General features: G+C 52.0%; 1 protein-coding gene across 2 annotated transcripts; it reads right to left on the bottom strand.

Annotated features, from left to right (window-relative positions):
- Positions 1–3426: 3426 nt before the first annotated feature.
- Positions 3427–17199, bottom strand: POP4 (POP4 homolog, ribonuclease P/MRP subunit). 2 transcript variants are annotated; one of them, XM_003127004.5, is made up of 7 exons: positions 16979–17199; positions 14697–14749; positions 12584–12807; positions 11227–11304; positions 10986–11047; positions 8714–8815; positions 3427–7769 (listed from the first exon to the last, which is right to left on the bottom strand). In XM_003127004.5, exons 1-7 carry the CDS (start codon positions 16983–16985, stop codon positions 7633–7635), a joined length of 663 nt encoding a protein of 220 aa, XP_003127052.1. In that variant the 5' UTR covers positions 16986–17199; the 3' UTR covers positions 3427–7632. The 2 variants fall into 2 exon arrangements, 1 of the variants encoding a protein (XP_003127052.1); XR_014805068.1 differs by having other exon boundaries at positions 7320–7769; positions 8714–10557; positions 10852–11047.
- Between the last annotated feature and the right edge of the window lie 875 nt (positions 17200–18074).

Here is an 18074-nt window from a genome sequence, read left to right as displayed (position 1 = left end):
GAGGTTGTGGGTTCCATCCCCGGCCTCACTAGTGGGTTAAGGATCCGTCGATGCTGTGAGCTGTGGTGTGGGTCACAGACATGGCTGGATCTGGCGTTGCTGTGGCTGTGGTGTAGGCCGGTGACTGTAGCTCCAATTAGACCCCTGGCCTGGGAACATTCATATGCTGCGGGTACAGCCCTAAAAAGCAAAAAAAAAAAAAAAAAAAAAAAGAAAAAAGAAAAGAAAAGAAATTACCATAAACACACTCTTTTTTTTTTTTTTTTTTCCCCGCTTCTATGAGCTACTGATGCCGGCCTACGTGACAGCCACAGCAACACAGGATCTGAGCCACATCTGCCACCCACACCACAGCTCACTGATCGAAGGCAGGACATCAAAGCCATGTCCTCATAGTTACTAGTCAGGTTCATTTCTGATGAGCCACAATGGGAGCTCCCACAAACACACTCTTTATTCACATCCTTTGTTTTTGAGCCTGAAGGTCATGAGTAGGTCGAGCTTGGGTCTCCTGACTGGATGCCAGGTTCCTTTAACTCAGCCCCTCCAGGCTGGGTAGCCCACACCAGCCACACCTGTACCCACCCCACACCCTGGGGTCCAGTGGGCGAAGCTGGAAAGGGCAGAGGAGTGCCGGCCACACACACTGCATGTCACAGCTGCTCCTGGAGTGTAAGTGCATCTGGCTAAGTACCCAGCAAGGGCAGGGCTCCATGACACAGGGGGCTGCTGCTGCCTGGGGTGGCTGCCAGTGTGGAAGGGTGGGGAGCCTGTGGGTCCCAGGACACAGGGCTGCTCTCCTGTGGACAAGCTGCTGCAGTGGCAGGGTCGTTTGGGCTGGATGGGATCACTGGCCAGTGTCACAGCTGCCGTGGGCTAACGCTTATCCATCAGTAGGATAAAAAAACTCTTGGCTCCTTGGGTTTTTGTTTGTTTGTTTGTTTTTGGGGGGGTGTCAGACAACTATTTAGCTGAACACTTGTTATATGCAAGACGGTGTTCCAGATTGCACTGAGGTCATGATGGTTGCAATGACAAGACAAGTGAAGTCCTGGTGTTCGTGGACCTTTCTAGTGGAAGAAAATGACAATGAACAATGGATAAGCTTATGCTTAGTACTAAGAAATGCTACAGAAGATGTAAGATGGGGTCGTAATGAGCGAGGAACTGATATGGGGGGCTGCTGAATGAGGACGGGGAGGCCCCTAGGAGAGAGGGGCTGGCTGTGGAGAGCTGAATGCAGAGGATGGGCTGCCTTGCGGTGGAAGGTCCAGGGGAAATGTCCCAAGCAGAGGGTGTGGCAGGTGCCCGTGCTCTGAGTAGACCAGAGGTATGTGGAGAGGAGGGATGGGATGCTGGAGAGGTGGCCCAGGGCAGGGTGGAAGATGCTGGCTTTGATTTGAAGTGCACTGGGAAGGCCCATGTGGCTTCTGAGCAGAAGGGCAATACAGTCTGAGTCACGCTTCGGGAAGGCCACCTCAGCTGTGGGGGTGGGCAGGGAGGCCAGTGAGGGGTGTGGCTGTGGCTGAGAAGACAGTGGGAGGGAGCAGGAAGACAGAGGGGAAGGAGAGCCACCTAGACTTAATGAGAGATTGGATGGGGAGCGTGGCTTCCTAGCTTGAGTGACGGGACAGGCCATTGGCTGAGGTGAGAGTGGAGGAAAGTCCCCAGTTCTGGGTGCAGCCGCATCAGACTGGGGTGCCACAGGATGTGCAGGTGGAGCTGTCAGTGGGCACCTGTTAGGGGTCAGAGAGTGCGTCTAGATCACTGGGGAGACAGCAGAGATCCATTCAGTTGTCGTCCTTCAGGAGTTCATGTCGGAACTGGGGGGTGTGGGGAGGCAGACAATAGTTACAGATTTGGGTCTGGGGTCGGAGAAGTTAGGTTGCCAATATGACTTTGAGTCTTAAGTGCCTTTGAAGTTGTGGATGAGACAAATGTGGAAGCATCCGACGGTGGAATTCCGGGCTTGTCCAACATTTAGAAGTTTGGAATAGGAGAAGGGTCCTTTCATGGGAGGTGTGAGAGGTGTGGTCCGGGAGGCAGGAGGAAAGGCAGGGCATATGGGACTCTAGAAATGTTTCAAGAGGCAGGGAAGTTAGTCATGTTCAATGCTGCTAAAAGACCAAATAAGGCTGAGAACGGACTACTGACTTTGGAATGATGTAGAGTTCATTTAAGTGAGAGCTGTTCAGGGCAGCGGTGGGGCTGAAAGCAAGAAAAGGTTTTCCCTTGCATCCCATTTCACTGCATTCCAGCCAATCCTGCCCTGTCCTGGTCTGTGCCATCTCCCCTGGTCTGTGCCATCTCTCCTGATCCACGCATCTATGGTATTTAGCCAGAACCCCTGGATGATTCCTCCTCTTCCTCCATCTTCCTCCGGCATCCAGAAGCTAGGTCTCAAGGACCAGGCCTGCAAACATTTTCTGTGAAAGGTATACAAAGGGGCAGATCTGGGTGCCTGAGAACTGCCTTCTAGGTAGCACCCTCTTTGACCAAAGCTGACCACTTGGGGCCTGTCCATTCTGGACCCTGCTGGGGACGCCAGCTCTGACACTGCTCTGGGCAGTCCATCTCTGCGTCTGTCTACTTAGCAAGGCTTGTCCTTCACAGCTCAGGAAAAATTACCAAGGATGTTATTGACTCTAATTTTAATTTGTCTAGCACTCTTGTTAATGATGTCTATTTAAGACATCCATTAAAGGCCCATGAGGTTAATTAAATGGACAATTCCAATACAGTTCTATTAGAACCTCCTCTATTAAATTAATATTATAGACATTTAACAGATGTCTTAATTAGACATTATAGCTAAGAAATGCGAACTAAATTAGAACTAAAGCCATTGTCCAGAAAGAAAGCTTTTTACCATAATTTATGGCTTTTGGGGGGGAATATTCATGTTTACTCTTCAGAACCTAAGAGATCAGTCATTAGACAATCTTTTTCAGCATCCAGAAAGCACCATCCCGAGAGGCCCAGATCTTAAATCACAGTCCAGATGCCAGAGCTGGAAGAGATTTTAGACACCATCTGGAGTCCAAGATCCTCAAACATCAATGACTGGAGGAACCAGCTGGGGTCTTAGAGGAATACAGACTAGTTGGGTTCCACCCCCGGAGACTGACTGCAGCCCAGAATCTGGCTGCTTTTAACACACATCCTGCTGATTCTCATACAGACAGCTTCAGAATCCCACTTCAGGAAACCCCAACCTGGTTTTAAAACTGATAGCACTAGTGGCCTGAACCCAGCCAGAACACAGCTTGGGACTTGAACCCACGTGCCAGGACTCGAACCCAGACTAAACCCAGGTTGGGACTTAAACTCACAGTTTTAAATTAGAATCACTCACCCGGTGTCTGGACTCACTGAGGTTCCGGTTCTTTGCGCCTCCACACAGAAGGAATTCAGCAAGAAACAAAGTGATAGGTAAGAAATAGATTTATTAGGATAGGATGCTTGTGAGAGATGCAAGCCAGGCAGGCAAGGAGGCTCTGCCCCCCAGGATCAGGTGGGCTACAGTTTTACCATCCAAGGGCAGTGGGGGTCAGAAGAGACCACCTCTTTCTTTCTGGGAAGAGTAGCTCCTCCTTGGTTTCTGGTGAGGTGTGTATTCAAGTCAGTAGAAGGGTGGTCCTCAAACTCCTGCCCTTGGTCTGAATCTGAATGCAGGCATTCTCGCCTCTCCACCAGGCAAGCAAGCCTGCCTTGTGCTGATGGCTTTTTTGAGCAATTTATTAACTCACAGTGATCTCCCATCATCCCCGGGGTTTCCCTTTCTATGATCCTTTATTAGGACGCCCACAACTACCTGTGCCTACGCCATCCCTATCAGTCTCATGGCCACATTTGACAAATGGTGACACTGAGGCCTCAAGACTTCAGAACTGGGTGACTGCATCAGCAGAATTCCATATCCTGCCCTGTGGATCAGAACTTTCCTAGCAGCTCCTGCCATCTCTCCCCCGCACTGATAAGCTGGGGTGTCTCAAGGTTTCAGCCACAGCTCCACAGCCCTTCTTGCTTCTCTTCCTGCGGGCCCAGTGGACAGGTGATCTCCTGGGCCCTCCACATTGGCTCTGCAAACCCCTGCCCTGAGCCTCTGCGTGACCACACTCTTCACATCCCAGAGCCACCTGAATCCAGAGCCACCACCTCTGGGGAGTCTCCCTTGCCCACTTGCGTGTGCCCCCCTCCCCAAGAGGGTGAGAGAAGAGTTCAGCTGCTTGCAGAAATGTAAGGGAATCTGGTACCTCAGGGCTCCCGATACTGGAGGGAGCAGTGAACTGAAGTTCCAAGAGCAAGTCCTGGAATCCAAGGGTGATGGGAGCTCAGGGTTCAGCAGCCAGGCTGGTTGACCCAGCTAATGGTCCAGGCACCCCATATGGAGGTGTGGGTGATGAGGGCCAGGCTGGGGGGGGGGGCAGGGGGAGGGCACAGCCAGTCTGTCCCAGTTGGGACAATTCTATAGCTATTACAGACTGAATTATGCCCCCCTCCCAATTCCTGTGTTGAAGGCCTGGGCCTTTAAGGAGGTAGTTAAAATTAAATGAGGCTGTAAAGGTGAGGCTTTAATCCCACAGGACTGGTGTCCTTATAATAAGAAGAGACACTAGAGATCTTGCTCTCTTCCTGAGTGTGCGCAGAAGGCTGTGTGAGCACAGAGGAAGTGGCTGAGGAGAAAGCTCTCACCAGACAGCAGCCCTGACGGCACTTTATTTTTTTGTCTTTTGTCTTTTTAGGGCTGCCCCTGTGGCATATAGAGGTTCCCAGGCTACAGGTCTAATTGGAGTTGCAGCTGCTGGCCTACCCCATAGCCACAGCAACGGGGGATCTGAGCCACGACTGCAACCTACACCACAGCTCACGGCAACGCCTGATCCTTAACCCAATGAGCGAGGCCAGGGATCGAACCTGCAACTTCATGGCCCCTAGTCGGATTCGCTTCCGCTGCGCCACGAAGGGACCTCCCTGCTGGCGCTTTAAACCTGGACTTTTATTAGCCTCCAGCAGTGAGAAAAGAATGATTCTGATGTCCGTCTGCAGTATTTTGTTACAGTCAAAGGCAGTATTTTTTTACAGGCTAATACAATGGCCGTGGCCCTGCTGCCCCTTACCCTCCAGGTGCTTCACCCCTTTCCTGCCCTGGAGACTCAGGCCTGTCCTCTACAGGCCCTGCACCGTGGCTGTGTCCTCCACAGAGCTAGTCCCGGTGCCCACTCGCTCTTTGGGGAATAGTGGGTCACTGAACCAAAGTCTCCTGGCCCCGCAGCCACCCCTGTCCTGTCTTGAGGTGTCACCCCCTCTGCTGCTCCACAGGCCTCTCTGGGGCACGCTCTCCCGTGTGTGAAGTGCACACACGAGGCAGATTTCACTGTCTCACAGGTGTCTTGCAGGGCCAAGGCCCCACTGCCCTCTGTGACAAGCCCAGTGCTGCTGGCCAGCCCCGTGCATTTCCCTTTGCGGCGGTTACCATGGCCTCGCTGGGAAGGCTCACGCTGAGCCAGTGCCCAGCCTGGTTCTGCCTGGAAAGACGGCAGGGTCCTCAGGCCATAGGACCTAGTGGCCTCTATAAGCAGGCTGTGGGGACAAAAAGGCATCCCAGAAACAGGCGTGCACAGCAGCAGCTCGGTGGCAGGTGAGCCTTCTCTCCAAGTCTCCCTGGGGAGAGGGAGCGAGGTCTGCAAATTAAACAGCTGCTCACATGGAAACTTGAGTTTGTGCCAAACGAAAAACAGATTCCACATGGCAAGTGGTTCCAACAACTTTTCTGGAAAGCAACTCTGTATTTACACAACATTAGCCGCCTTTTACATGGCAGAGGAGGCGGAGAGAGCGGGGTTAGGAAGTCACAGCACAACACTGTTACCAGTGTGGCACTCTGAGAGAGCCAGGGGAGCAGAGCCGTTTCACACAGAAGACAGAGGCTCCCTCGGGGAAGCCCAGGGAACAAAGGGACCACATTGTGCACTCTGGATGTATCTTGCCATCCTTGGGGCCACCCCCCGCACCATCAAAAGTGTGGCTCTGAAGCTAGACTATGGGGTTCAAATCCCAGCTCTCCCGCTCAGGCAGTAAGGCGCTGGGCAAGGGAGGATTCTGAGTCTGCATCTCCTTGTGGCCACATTGAGGGCTGTCGCTGGGTCAGGGTGTCCTGCGTGAGATGGTGCCCCTGGGACTTGTGCTCTGAACCACAGGGAGCAACGGTCAGACTGGGGAAGCACCCTCCAGGAAAGTGAGGGACACCACATGCAGACAGAGCAGGGTCTGTGGGAGACCAGTGTCTGTGCCCACCCTTCAGGGGGCGCAGAGGCACAGCTAGGCCTCCTCAGCCCCCTGCTATAACGCGGTCAGGGTTGGCACGTCCCCCTCCACCACGGCAGTTCTCGTCCAGTGTGGAGTCTGAGTGTGGAGTGCTGAGAGCGAGGCCTCTGGCATCGCTGTCCTCTTGGTGCGGAAGGAAAAGCACATGAATTTGCCGCCAGGACCGCTTCTGCCCTCACTGTGTGGGCCAGCAGCACACGCTCCTCAGAGCAAAGAGGGGACAGGATCTTCTGAGCCACGTGGTTTCCTGATACCAGACCCTGGAAGGCTGGTCCCCACACTATTCTCACTCAGCAGGCTTGTGCACAGGCCCTGCATGGAAGGGACCCACCTCCTGGCCCAGGGCACGCTGCCCACAGGGCTAGGGTCAGAGGGAGCCAGGGCCCTCCCCCCCAGCAGCAAAAATGGACCTAAGATGGCAACAAAGGTGCCACCGCTGGGGACTCAGGCATCTCAGTAGGTTAGACCTTGGGAAGAGCTGCAGTCTTATTTCCCCTTCAGCCTACCTTCCTCTGGAGCCTAAGAGACTCAGGAATGAGGACGCTCTGCAGGCTGAAGCGCCCTCTAGGGGAACAAGCATTAACAAGCACACCTCGGCCCGACCCTCTGCCCAGCCCAGTTCCGACCCCCGAACGACTGGCTCCTGAGTCATTCAGCAACTTCACCACTCATTCCTCTTCAGTTTTCTTGAATTAGCAAAGTAAATCTCAGATCCAAGACCTTGATAGTGGGCATGGTTTAAAGTGATGTGCCAAAGATGCCAGGGCACCAGTGAACTTGGGAGAGGCGATGCTTGAGGGCGGCTTCCACAGAGCAAAAAGTAAAGGCGCAATCCAGGGGCAGCCTCGGGCCTCCCCTTCCCTCCTGGCTGTGCTGCAGGAGGCGCTCCTGTCCATGGCTACGTGCATGTTTGTTATCAGGTAAACAAGCGATTCATCACAGAACATACCGAAAACACAGAAAAGTAGGAAAAAGCAATGAAAACCAAACAGTCCCACTATTCAAGTCAACCTGTTATCAATCCTGGTGTGTTCTGCCAATCTCCTCTCCCCACGGGCGTAATACAAAAACAAGAGCACCTAGAAAGACCTACAAAGCACCCCAAAAGACCACACCGCTTGTCCCTGCCTTCGGCGCTCAGGACACTATACTTCTGGCCAGATGATGAAATGTCCTTAGCTCTGACTGAAACCGGCTGAGGTGGTCTAGAACCAGAACTGGCCTGACCACCTCTTCCCAGAAAGGAGGGTATTTAGGGTTTCCAGTTTTCAGCTGCCATAAACAATCCCCTTAGGCAGCAAGAGCTCACAGGTCAATTGTTCCCTTGGCTTTGAACTTCTTCGCAGACCGCTCGCTCGACCGCAGCTGGAATTTGCTCCCATAAATGTAGGAAATAAAGCCGTCGATCTCCACAGTGAACACACAGTTCAGCTTGGGGATGACTGAAACAAACAACAAACAACAAACCAGGGGAACAAGGATGAGGAAAAAAAAAAATCCTGGCAGTAAATTCACTTTCACGGAGAATGTGATTTCTAAGATGTTTGTATGAGAAAGTGCAAAAAGCTAATGGGAAATGGAAGAAAGTAGCACCAAGATTACAGAAGGCCAATTTATCTACATTTTAAATATACCTCAGCACCTAATTTGCAGGGTAAAAGGCTATGGACCAAACTTCCAGAAGCAGAAACTCCCAGGAAAACTGCCAGAAACAGGTCCTGCCCTATAACTTTCAGATGGACTCATGGCTTTAGGTTTATTGGGGAAATGCGTATACCACTTCCTGAGGCTTAAAAAGAGAACAGAAGAATATATAGGGAAATGGAGGAAGCAGCAAGAAACCCAAGCTCAAAAATTTCAGGAACAAAAACCTCCCGCTGTGGCCTTGAAATCTCTGATCAGAGGTGAGGGGGAGGCAGTGAGCTGGAGCCCATGGGGCGGGTGAGCTTGCACTTGCTCCCTGGAACCCCCAGGGGCACGGGCAAGGGCGCAGCCTGGGAATCCCAGGGGTGGGCGGGTGCCACCCCAGCTTCCTCCCTGTTGTCAGTCTGGCTCTGGACCTCTGGGAGGAGCAGTCTTTGGGCAGGTGGGGCGGGGGGGGGGGGTCCCAGTCCAGGAAACAGAGCCAGGTGTCTGGAGGCACAGCCACGCAGCCCTTCCTTCCCCTGATCACATCTGGTCAGGGCTGCTGGCTGGGCTCACCAGCGCCTCAGGGAAAGCCCTGGGTGCCGGGATGGTCTCTGCAGGCTTGGAACGTAAGGTGGCAGGCAACGCACAATCTGTGCGGACTTGAAAGGCCCACCGGACCCTTACAGCCAAGAGGAAAGGGCTGATGAATCGGCTGGGGAGGCCACAGCCCACAGCGCCCTCAGATCCAGTAACATACCTTTCAGGCGGTCTTCTTTGGTGATAATTTTGAAAACGTGCTTTGTTTCCTGTAGAAGGATGCCTGTAACCCCCACATAGGAGGGGCATTTGGATTTTGTAACTGCAAAGGAAAAGGGTGGTTCAGGGCTCAGGCCTCTGTGGTGTTGAGGGAGCCACAGCGGCCAGGCCTGCAGAGGCTGAGGGCTCTGGTCCCAGCCTTGAGCCGGCAGAGTGAGAAAGAGCCCCCAGAGAGGCACCATGAAGTGGAGGCTCCTCAGCTGGGCAGAGACAAGCGGGATAAGAACCCAAGCTTCCCAGTCCCTTGCTGATGGCTCTGTAGCCTCTGGACTGCTCTGCTAAGGTGTCCTTTGGAGGGCCTGCTGCCATAGGGTCCTGGGCAGGTTCTAGAGCCAAGAGGTCACACATGTATCCAGCCCCACCAAGGCCCAAGTCGGATTGCTCTGGCAGGGCCAAGTCTCACTTTACGAACACCTGTCCATCATGGCCTTTCCACATCCTCCTGAACTCAGGCCAGAAGGGGATCCCACTAAGGGCCACCCAGCAGTGAGCTGCCCCCACAGGCAGCAGGCCCCTCACTTCCCCAACCCAGGTCCCTGTGAAGTCACACATTCACTGTACACCTGCTATGTGCCTGGCACTGTCCTAGGTAGGTACTGGGCACGGCAGTGAACCAGACTCTCCTGGAGCTGCTGTTCTAAAAGGGGGAGGGGTGGTGTGTATCAAACCAGACAACTGCATTTTCTTTTTTTTTGTCTTTTGTCTTTTTAGGGCCATACTTGTGGCATATGGAGATTCCCAGGCTAGGGGTCGAATCAGAGCTATAGCTGCCAGTCTACACCACAGCCACAGCAATGTGGGATCAGAGCCACATCTGCGACCTACTCCAGCTCATGGCAACACCGGATCCTTAACCCACTGAGCAAGGCCAGGGACTGAACCCGCAACCTCATGGTCACTAGTCAGGCTCATCAACCAGAGCCATGATGGGAACTCTGACAACTGCATTTGCTGATGGTGATGAGTGCTACAAAAAAAATAAGGACCAGGTAAGGAGGTGGGAGAGGGGTCACCTTTAGGGACAGCAGACCCCTGGCAAGTGACATCCAAGTGGGGACCCAAATAATTAGAAAGAATCAGTCTCTGGGTACACAGAATTCTCTGGGCAGAAGGAAGCAGCAAATGCAAAGGCCCTAAGGTAGGGCCAGGCCAGGACAGAAGGAGAAAGCAGGCCAGCGTGGTTAGACCTGGGGCCCAGAGCAGTTGGACAGGCCATGTGGACCACCGTAAGGAGACAGAAAGGACTCAACTTGTTATAAAACCTTCACTCTGGCTGCCTGGTCAAGGGAGGAACCCTATGTCAGCAGGGGGAGGGCTGGGCAGCTTTGCAGTAGTCGAGGGGAGATGGCAGTTGCTTAGGTTTGGGTGTTAGGATGTACTGATGGACTGGAGGAAGAAGAGGATACCTCCTAGGTTTTGCCTTGAACAACCAGGGCGATAGTGGTGCCACTATTAGTGGCACTAACAGTGATTCTCAGCAGTAACCAAGATGACAAAGGCCAGGGGAAGGGCTGAGGTGAGGAGCTTCTGTTTTGGACAGGGAAAGCTCACAATGCTTCCTGTACATCTGGGTAGCTACGTCCAGTGGACATCTGGATTCAAGGAGTTCAAGGGTAAGCTCTGTGCTGGAGAGATGACAACTCGGGAACTGTCACTCCACAGCTGACATGTAAAACCAGGGAGACCAGTTCAGGGTACCAGGCTGTGGGTGATGCTGTGCCCTTTGGGATGCCAGCTGGGATCTCTGTGTAGAGAAGGTACACAGAGGCCATTTAAAGTGTCCAACTGGAGTTCCCGTCGTGGCGCAGTGGTTAACGAATCCAACTAGGAACCATGAGGTTGCGGGTTCGGTCCCTGGCCTTGGTCAGTGGGTTAACGATCCGGCGTTGCCGTGAGCTGTGGTGTAGGTTGCAGATGCGGCTCGGATCCCGCGTTGCTGTGGCTCTGGTGTAGGCCAGTGGCTACAGCTCCGATTTGACCCCTAGCCTGGGAACCTCCATATGCCGCGGGAGCAGCCCAAGAAATAGCAAAAAGACAAAAAAAAAATAAATAAAAAAATAAATAAATAAAGTGTCCAACAAGTGGTGAGAACTGGTTACAACGACAGTCATCTCCCACCCTAAGCGCTGGCAACGGGGGGATATCTGTGTGGTAAGGAGTGGCCGCTGAGTGGTGGCTTGGGCATCCAGATGATGAGCTTCTAAGCAAATTACCTGAAACAATAGCGCCGTGAAGATCTGCCTTCAGAAGTTTAGCCTGAATCATCTGCGGCTGCCTATGAGATAAACAGAAGCCCCTAATGAATACCATGAAAAAGAATTCTGAAAGAAATGAACAGGTCTACAAGCTTCTGCGGCCAGGCAATTCCGAGAGCAGGCTCCCAAGGCTGCTTTCACAATGATCCTGAGACTTGGGCTCGGCCCCAAAGGACAAGGCTTTAGAAGTGCAACTCACGTGTCTGGTTTGAGTCCATTGCACAGATCCCGAATGTACTGTTTCCAGAGTTCGTGCAGAGGGAGAAAAAGACTGTACCTGTGGCAAAGTCAGAAAGAGGTAAAAAGTTAAGCAAGGTGAGCCTGGGAGTCTAACATCCGAGGAGCAGAGAGCTTGGCTTGATATCAAGGACCACGATCTGGCTCACTGGGGCCTGGGCGTAAAGCCTAGTTCTACTCTGGATAACAGCACGAACATCTGGTGCTGTCACCTCTCAAACCTCAGTTAACTCACTGGTAGGAGCCTCTTGAGGCTAAGCTTTTGCTAAAGAGAAGAGGAAGGTGCTGTCTTCCTCTGCTCCTTCACTCTTCTTGCTGTATATGCAGCCATAACGGCCGGGGCTCAAGCAGACATCCTAGACCATGGAGCAACCCCTCACGATAGTGGAGCAGGAAGGATGTGCCCGGGGCTACATTCCTGGTTCTCTGATGGCTGTGACTGCTGCCAGCCCATGACAGTATTCATCTGGGCTTCTCTTCATAAGAGAGAAATAAACTTCAATTTTATTTAGGCCACTGCTATTTTGAGGTTTTCTGTATAGGAAGTGGAACCCAGTAAGCCCTCAGGAAACAGGAGCTGGTGGTTGTCATACGTTCCTATGCAAGGGGACGGGTCTAGAGGGTGAGCGAGAAGTAGTGGGGCCAAGGGGAGGGAGCAGCTGAGAGGACCCCGAATGGACCTTCCTGCTGCTTCACGGGGACTCCGTTTACCAAAACTACTGGTTAGAGAAATGAGAACCTCAAGCTTAAATCCAAAGTGGACTCTATCCAAAGTGGCCCACCAGGGGCAGGAAGCAGTCCCTTCCTCCTCCCAGAGCTGCTGATCTTGTGAGGGGCCATGAACAAGGTGACAGACTGTCTTGTGGGAAGTAGGAAGCTATTTGGCTACAGATCTTGAAGCAAGAGCCTGTGAACAGTCCTAAGACATGCAAATGCAGAGCTGTGGCCAAGGAGGGATGGAACGTGTCCTCCCACAGAGAGTGATGTGTCTCTTTCAGAAACTTCCAAAACATGTGGGCAGCATGTTCTTTGGCAATAAAACCCCAATGGGTGATTCTGTCTAGTGCTATTAAAAGCTACAAAGAGATATATGTTAATACCAGTTCCTCTTTTTCTAAGAAAACTGAAAGACAAATAGCCTGTTGCCAGGGGCAACAGACTCACTCAGGGCACCAGGAGTCTGAACAGTGGAGCTACCACAGAAGTCCGGCAGAAAAGCCAAACCCAAAGTCTGAATCCGTAAAGGAAGGCTGCCCCCTTGTGGCAGAAGCGAGAGAGGCTCTCCTATCTTAAGCCAAGGCGGGAAGGGCCTGGCATACCTCTGCTGTTCTGGTTTAATGTCAAAGAGCCGCAGCTCCCTCCTCTGCTTGGCAGAGAGGCCTCTGGATTTCTTTTTCTTTTCCTTTTGCTTCCGGTGAGTGAAGTACTCCAGAACGACGGCCTTGCGTTGCAGGAGGTCCTCCCGGACTTGCTGGCTCATGTGGGGCATGCTCCGTTTCAGGAAGGCCCTCACGAAGGCCTCGGCCCGCTGGGCGCCCGTGTGCTGTGCAGGAACAAGATGGCATGGGGTTCACTGCTCTGGCTGGGGCCACCCAGGCCCCCAGGCCCCCAGGCCCTCCCGCACATGCTGCAACAGCAGATGAGCCGCCTTTGCTGACCCACCATCTACCCAGCCGGGCTCACACAGTCTCTCTCGTCTGCCGGTTCACCACCCCAGCTGGCCAGATGCATGTGTCCCATTCAAATGCCAACGCATGACTGCCACAAACAGCCATGTAAACTTCCAACTTCCTACCCTGCTTTTCTGAGGTTATTCTGATCCCAAGAACACTATTACATCTGAAGAAAAGACTTCACTCATTCCTGGCAGGGAGGAAAGCTAGAGAAATGTTATGACAATGGTTTTTAAATAGTCACGTTCAGATGAAGGCAGCTTAGAGTAGAATCAAGCTATGGCCTGGGAGGAAGTGACCCTAACACTAGGAAAAACGGCGTCACCAAGCATCCGGGGGGGGGGGCAGCCACCACAGGGAGGGATTTTGACAGGGTGGTCGCATCGCAATACTGTTGAGTTTCCAGCCTTGTGGATGCGGCGTGGCTACTCTCCAAGTCTGCTCTGGCATCACGTGGGCAAAGAAACTGTCAAGCGTATCTTGGCCCCGGGTGTTCACTCTCCACACAGAGCCGAGTGTCATGTGACTGCGGCTGAGCACCTGCTCTTCGAGAGGACTTCTGAGCAAAATAACTGTCACGATTATGTGTAATTCTTGAAAGAACTCCAAGCACCGCTGTCTTTCAAGCTGGAGTTCTACCAGGCTATTCTTCACTCAGCTGCCTCTGCCCACATGTTTGCCATGGTCCTGGGCAGCACTGCCTGCCGAGGTCCTCCCTCAACTGGGTCACTTCCTGTACCTCTGCTGCACTAACAGGGCTGCGAACATCTTGAGGCCATGTCAATAGTAATGAAGCTCTCACTTCATGGGGGAGAAGTGGGCACAGGGGCGGGTGGGAGGTGGGGATAAAGATGGGATATAGGCCACCTTCAAGGTAGCTCATGATACAGTCGGCCGTCAGCTTCAGCTTTGTACTTTTAGATGGTAAGTAAAAATTCGTTATCACCATGGTTATTCCTGTACAAGGACAATTATTCTGATTCTTTAAATACCTGAGGGCCCATCTTTCATGGAGAAGCCAAAAGTGCATCCGTCTTTCAAAGTTTTGTCTTCAAAGTAACTCCCTTGGAGTTCTCATCGTGGTGCAGCGGAAACGAATCTGACTAGGAACCATGAGGTTCTGGGTTCAATCCCTGGCCTCGCTCAGTGGGTTAAGGATCCAGTGTTGCTGTGAGCTGTGCTATAGGTCACAGACTCGGCTCGGATCCTGCATTGCTGTGGCTGTGGGTTAGGCCGGCAGCTGTAGCTCCAACTGGACCCCCAGCCTGGGAACCTCCATATGCCATGGATGTGACCCTAAAAAGCAAAGAAGGAAAAACAAAAACAAAAACAAAAAAACAAAAAACTCCCTCATTCTGAGTCACCAGTGAAACTTCTGTTTGTAGTACCCAGATATAATCCATAAATGACAATTAGGAAATGTGACCTGCCTGGCCTCTTCAGGAGTGAAGGGAGCACAGTAACAAGGTCAAAAGACAGTGCCTGCCACAGCAGCTTCCAGGTGAGCGCAGCCCGGTGTCCCCTACACAGTGGGAGACGACACTGATCCTGAGTTCCAGTTAACCCAACTTGACTCTGGTAGCATGGAAAGGGAGACCCAGGGGAACAACAGACCCCGATTAAGCCTAACATGTCTGCTGGAAACGTGAGGAGTAAAACGTGGGAAAGGATGGCTAAAACAGCCCTACGGGTGGAGAAGCCACGGAGCCATGTCTGCCATCACCTCTGTTGCTCCCAGACCTCCTGCCAAGCACTGTACCTGAACATCGAACTCTTTCGCCTCTTTCTGAGAAAAGGCATTGTAGATCACACCTGGGGGATTTAAAACAAACAAACATGAAACAAACAATTCCGATCACTATGGCTTATAAGACCCAAGCCTTTTCTAATCATGAAAATAACCATGCTTATTCATGGAGAGAAGATACCAATGGTACAAAGAGCATAGCTTCAAAACTTTCCTGGACGCCTCCTGTCCTACTGTCCATCCATCCCAGAAGTTCCAAAGGTGTGCTTTAAAATAGTGCTTCTCAAACGTTAAGAACCTCTGTGATCTTGGAAGTTCCCGTTGTGGCTCAGTGTGTAACAAGCCCGACTAGAATCCATGAGGATGTGGGTTTGATCCCTGGCCTCGCTCAGTGGGTTAAGGACCTATGGTCTAGGTCACGGATGAGGTGTGGATCTGGCGTTGCTGTGGCTGTGGTGCAGGCCAGCAACTACAGCTCCAATTCCGCCCCTAGCCTAGGAACATCCATATGCCGCAGGTGCAGCCTTAAAAAGGGAAAAAAAAAAAAAAAAAAATCTCTGGGATCTTATTACAATGAAGAGTCTTGGGTGCCACTTTCAGATCCTGCATTTCTAACAAGTTCTCAGATGCTACTGCAGCTCAGCAGACCATATTTGGAGTTGCACTGGTTTAAAATTCCACAGGTTAGGAGCCCGAGCTCTAGAAGTCTAAAGATGTAACCCATTTAAAAGTTATGAGACAGGGATTTCCAGGATGAAGGAGGTCGGAACTACATTTTGTTAACATTTAGATATTTAAAAAAGACTTGTCACATTTTAATATCTATGAAATTGAGATGCATCATACAACTGATGGTGTCCTAACCTGATAAAATACAGATCTTCAAGCTCAAAATATATATTGCTCAGTGTGGTTTCAATCTTTAAAAACTCTTACGCTCCTGTTTCTTATTTATTTTTTTTTTTTTTGTCTTTTTGCCATTTTTGGGGCTGCTTCCGTGGCATATGGAGGTTCCCAGGCTAGGGATCGAATCGGAGCTGCAGCCACTGGCCTACACCACAGCCACAGCAATGCAGGATCCGAGCCGCGTCTGCAACCTACACCACAGCTCATGGCAACGCTGGATCCTTAACCCACTGAGCAAAGCCAGGGATGGAACCTGAAACCTCATGGTTCCTAGTCAGATTCGTTAACCACTGAGCCAAGGTGGGAACTCCCTCCTGGTTCTTAATTTGTCTGAAGAAGAAAACCACACACTGAGGACAGAATATGGGTGTGAACGGAATAAAAATGAGACAAAGACCTGGTTTAAGGGCCAAAAGATTAGAAAGTCTGGTTCATACTAGACTCTGTAAATTCTGCCCCAGCTCTCTTTGTGCTTCTCAGGTACATTGGACCAAGCAAGCCAAAGGGGTTACAAGTTTTATATACACAGTCTGGTTCTCCCTCCAATGGAAGATAGGGATTAAAACCTATCTGCAGGGCCTGGAACCCCCGGAATGACTTTGTGCTTGTCATAGGTTCCTAGCATTAGACGTGGAAGTCTTTTTTTTTTTTTTTCCTTTCTGTAACAATAGATATCTAACAGTTAGTGACCCCTCATTACTTGCCATGCCCCTGATTTAAAGCTACATACATTTTATCTCATTACACTTTCTGAACAATCCTTTAAAGGAGCTATTATTCCTATTCTATACTAAGAAAACTGAAGTTCAGATACGCTGAGACACTGGATCACATACATAGGAAGTGAGAGAGGTGGCCCTCAAAATCCAGTTTTAAAGGTGTCACTCCCCTGCCTATAACTGTCCTGGGTGCTTGCTCCTCTCCTTGGCACACCTCTTCTCTGCTCAACTCCCAAAGCTTTGGTTTAGTGATATCGTTCCCCAGCACGCTCCCTGAGCTTTACACTAGGGAAGAGTCCCTCACATAACATCAGGCTGGGCAGGCACCTTCATCAGTACCTTACACAAAGGTAAACAGGGTTGCAGAGAGGAGCAGGGCCTTGACCAGGCCACCCAGGGAGGTACTGGCCAAGTTCGGCCAGGGCCTTGGGCCCTCCTCTAGCACCACACACGACTGGCAGCGCCCCCGAGATTAACCTGCTTCCAGCTCTGCCATCAATCCCTAGCTCAGAGACTGAGCCAGGCACACTGGGACTCCCGTGCCTTAGTTTTATTTATGTTAAGGAGGGATAATTCCCACAACAGTTCCACCAGCACCCACATCTAGTCTCCGACTCTTTACACCTCACTCCACCCCTCTCCAAAGTCGTGGCCCTCAACCTGGCTTACTCTTCATTCTCGGACCGCTTCCGGTGCGCTTTTCTGACGTCTCCTTCAGCGTCGCTCCCTCTTTACCTCCCTCTACTTTCTTCAGCAGCCTCGACTACCAAGCCTCTCGCCAAAGTTTGTGGCGGAGAGGTTTCCTGTGTCTGAAGTCGCGCGGTATGCTACATTGATACCAACACGCTCCTACTTTTAGCTGGAGTCGCTGCCCCAAACTCGAGGTTGGCGCCCCTGTGACGTCACCGACGCGCGCCGACCTAGGTTGGCGCATGCGCCTTGGGGCGGACTCCGCCGCACAAAGCGCCGTGGGGCTCTTTTCAGTTCGTGTGTTTTCTAGGCGAGGGAAGGCCAGAGGCAGTAGGGTTGGAGTTGGGGTGTGACATGCTTATGAAAGCCTGGAGTAGAGAGAGGCGGGTCGACTTGGAGAGGACTCGAGGGAGGTTGGGCCCCCGGGGTGGGTGGAAACGGGTTGGGGCGGGGCGGGGGGTGGTGATGGAGGAAATGAGTCTCTGCGGTCCCTGGTGAGTGCTCTCTACAGACCATCTGAGGCACTGAAGGATAGAAGGCTTAGGTTCTTATTCTGTCTGCTGTTAGCTAGGTGTGCAACCTCGCTTAAGGCACTTCCCATCTCTGGGCCTCACTTTTCCCCGTTCTGCTTAGTGGGGTTGGACTTGATGGTCTCAGAGTTTTCTAGAGGCTCGGCATATTAGTTTCCGTCAATAAGATGAAAGGCAAGGAGGAGTTCCTGCCGTTGGACAATGGGTTAAGAATCCGACTAGAGTGACCAGCGGTTAGATTCCCCCGGGCACCCCGGGCAGTGGGTTAAAGGATCCTTTGTTGCTACGGCTACGGCTCAGGTCTGAGCGCCTGGGATTCAATCCTTGCCCTGGAACAACTTCCTTATGCCGCGGGTCCGGCCTTAGGTTGAACAAAAAAAGTTAGAAGGCAAGGAGTTGATTCCCATTGCCCCGGGGTTGGGTTCAAGAAGTGTGTCAAGAAGGCCTGGGTGGAGGCCTCTTAGAAGCTACCTTAAGTTTTGCTGAGAGCTGGGCCTGGGTAGGGCCCTGCTCTGGAGAGAAAAGCAATACAGAGAGGTTCTGTG

The sequence above is a fragment of the Sus scrofa genome, chromosome 6 (assembly GCF_054392235.1).
Source record: "Sus scrofa isolate SSC_HxYL_T2T_F1_AM1 chromosome 6, Sscrofa_HxYL_maternal_Yorkshire_Landrace_v2.0, whole genome shotgun sequence".
Taxonomy (NCBI): domain Eukaryota; kingdom Metazoa; phylum Chordata; class Mammalia; order Artiodactyla; family Suidae; genus Sus; species Sus scrofa.
The sequence above is the reverse complement of the archived record's forward strand: the minus strand, read 5'-3'. Positions and strand labels throughout refer to the sequence as shown.

Excerpts from the sequence above, each read along its gene's own strand:
- POP4 (XM_003127004.5), bottom strand. Across the intron at positions 11,048-11,226 it reads AATGGACTCAAACCAGACAC|GCAGCCGCAGATGATTCAGG; the intron begins GTGAGTTGCACT and ends TTTATCTCATAG. Across the intron at positions 7,770-8,713 it reads CAAAGAAGACCGCCTGAAAG|TCATCCCCAAGCTGAACTGT; the intron begins GTATGTTACTGG and ends TGTTTGTTTCAG.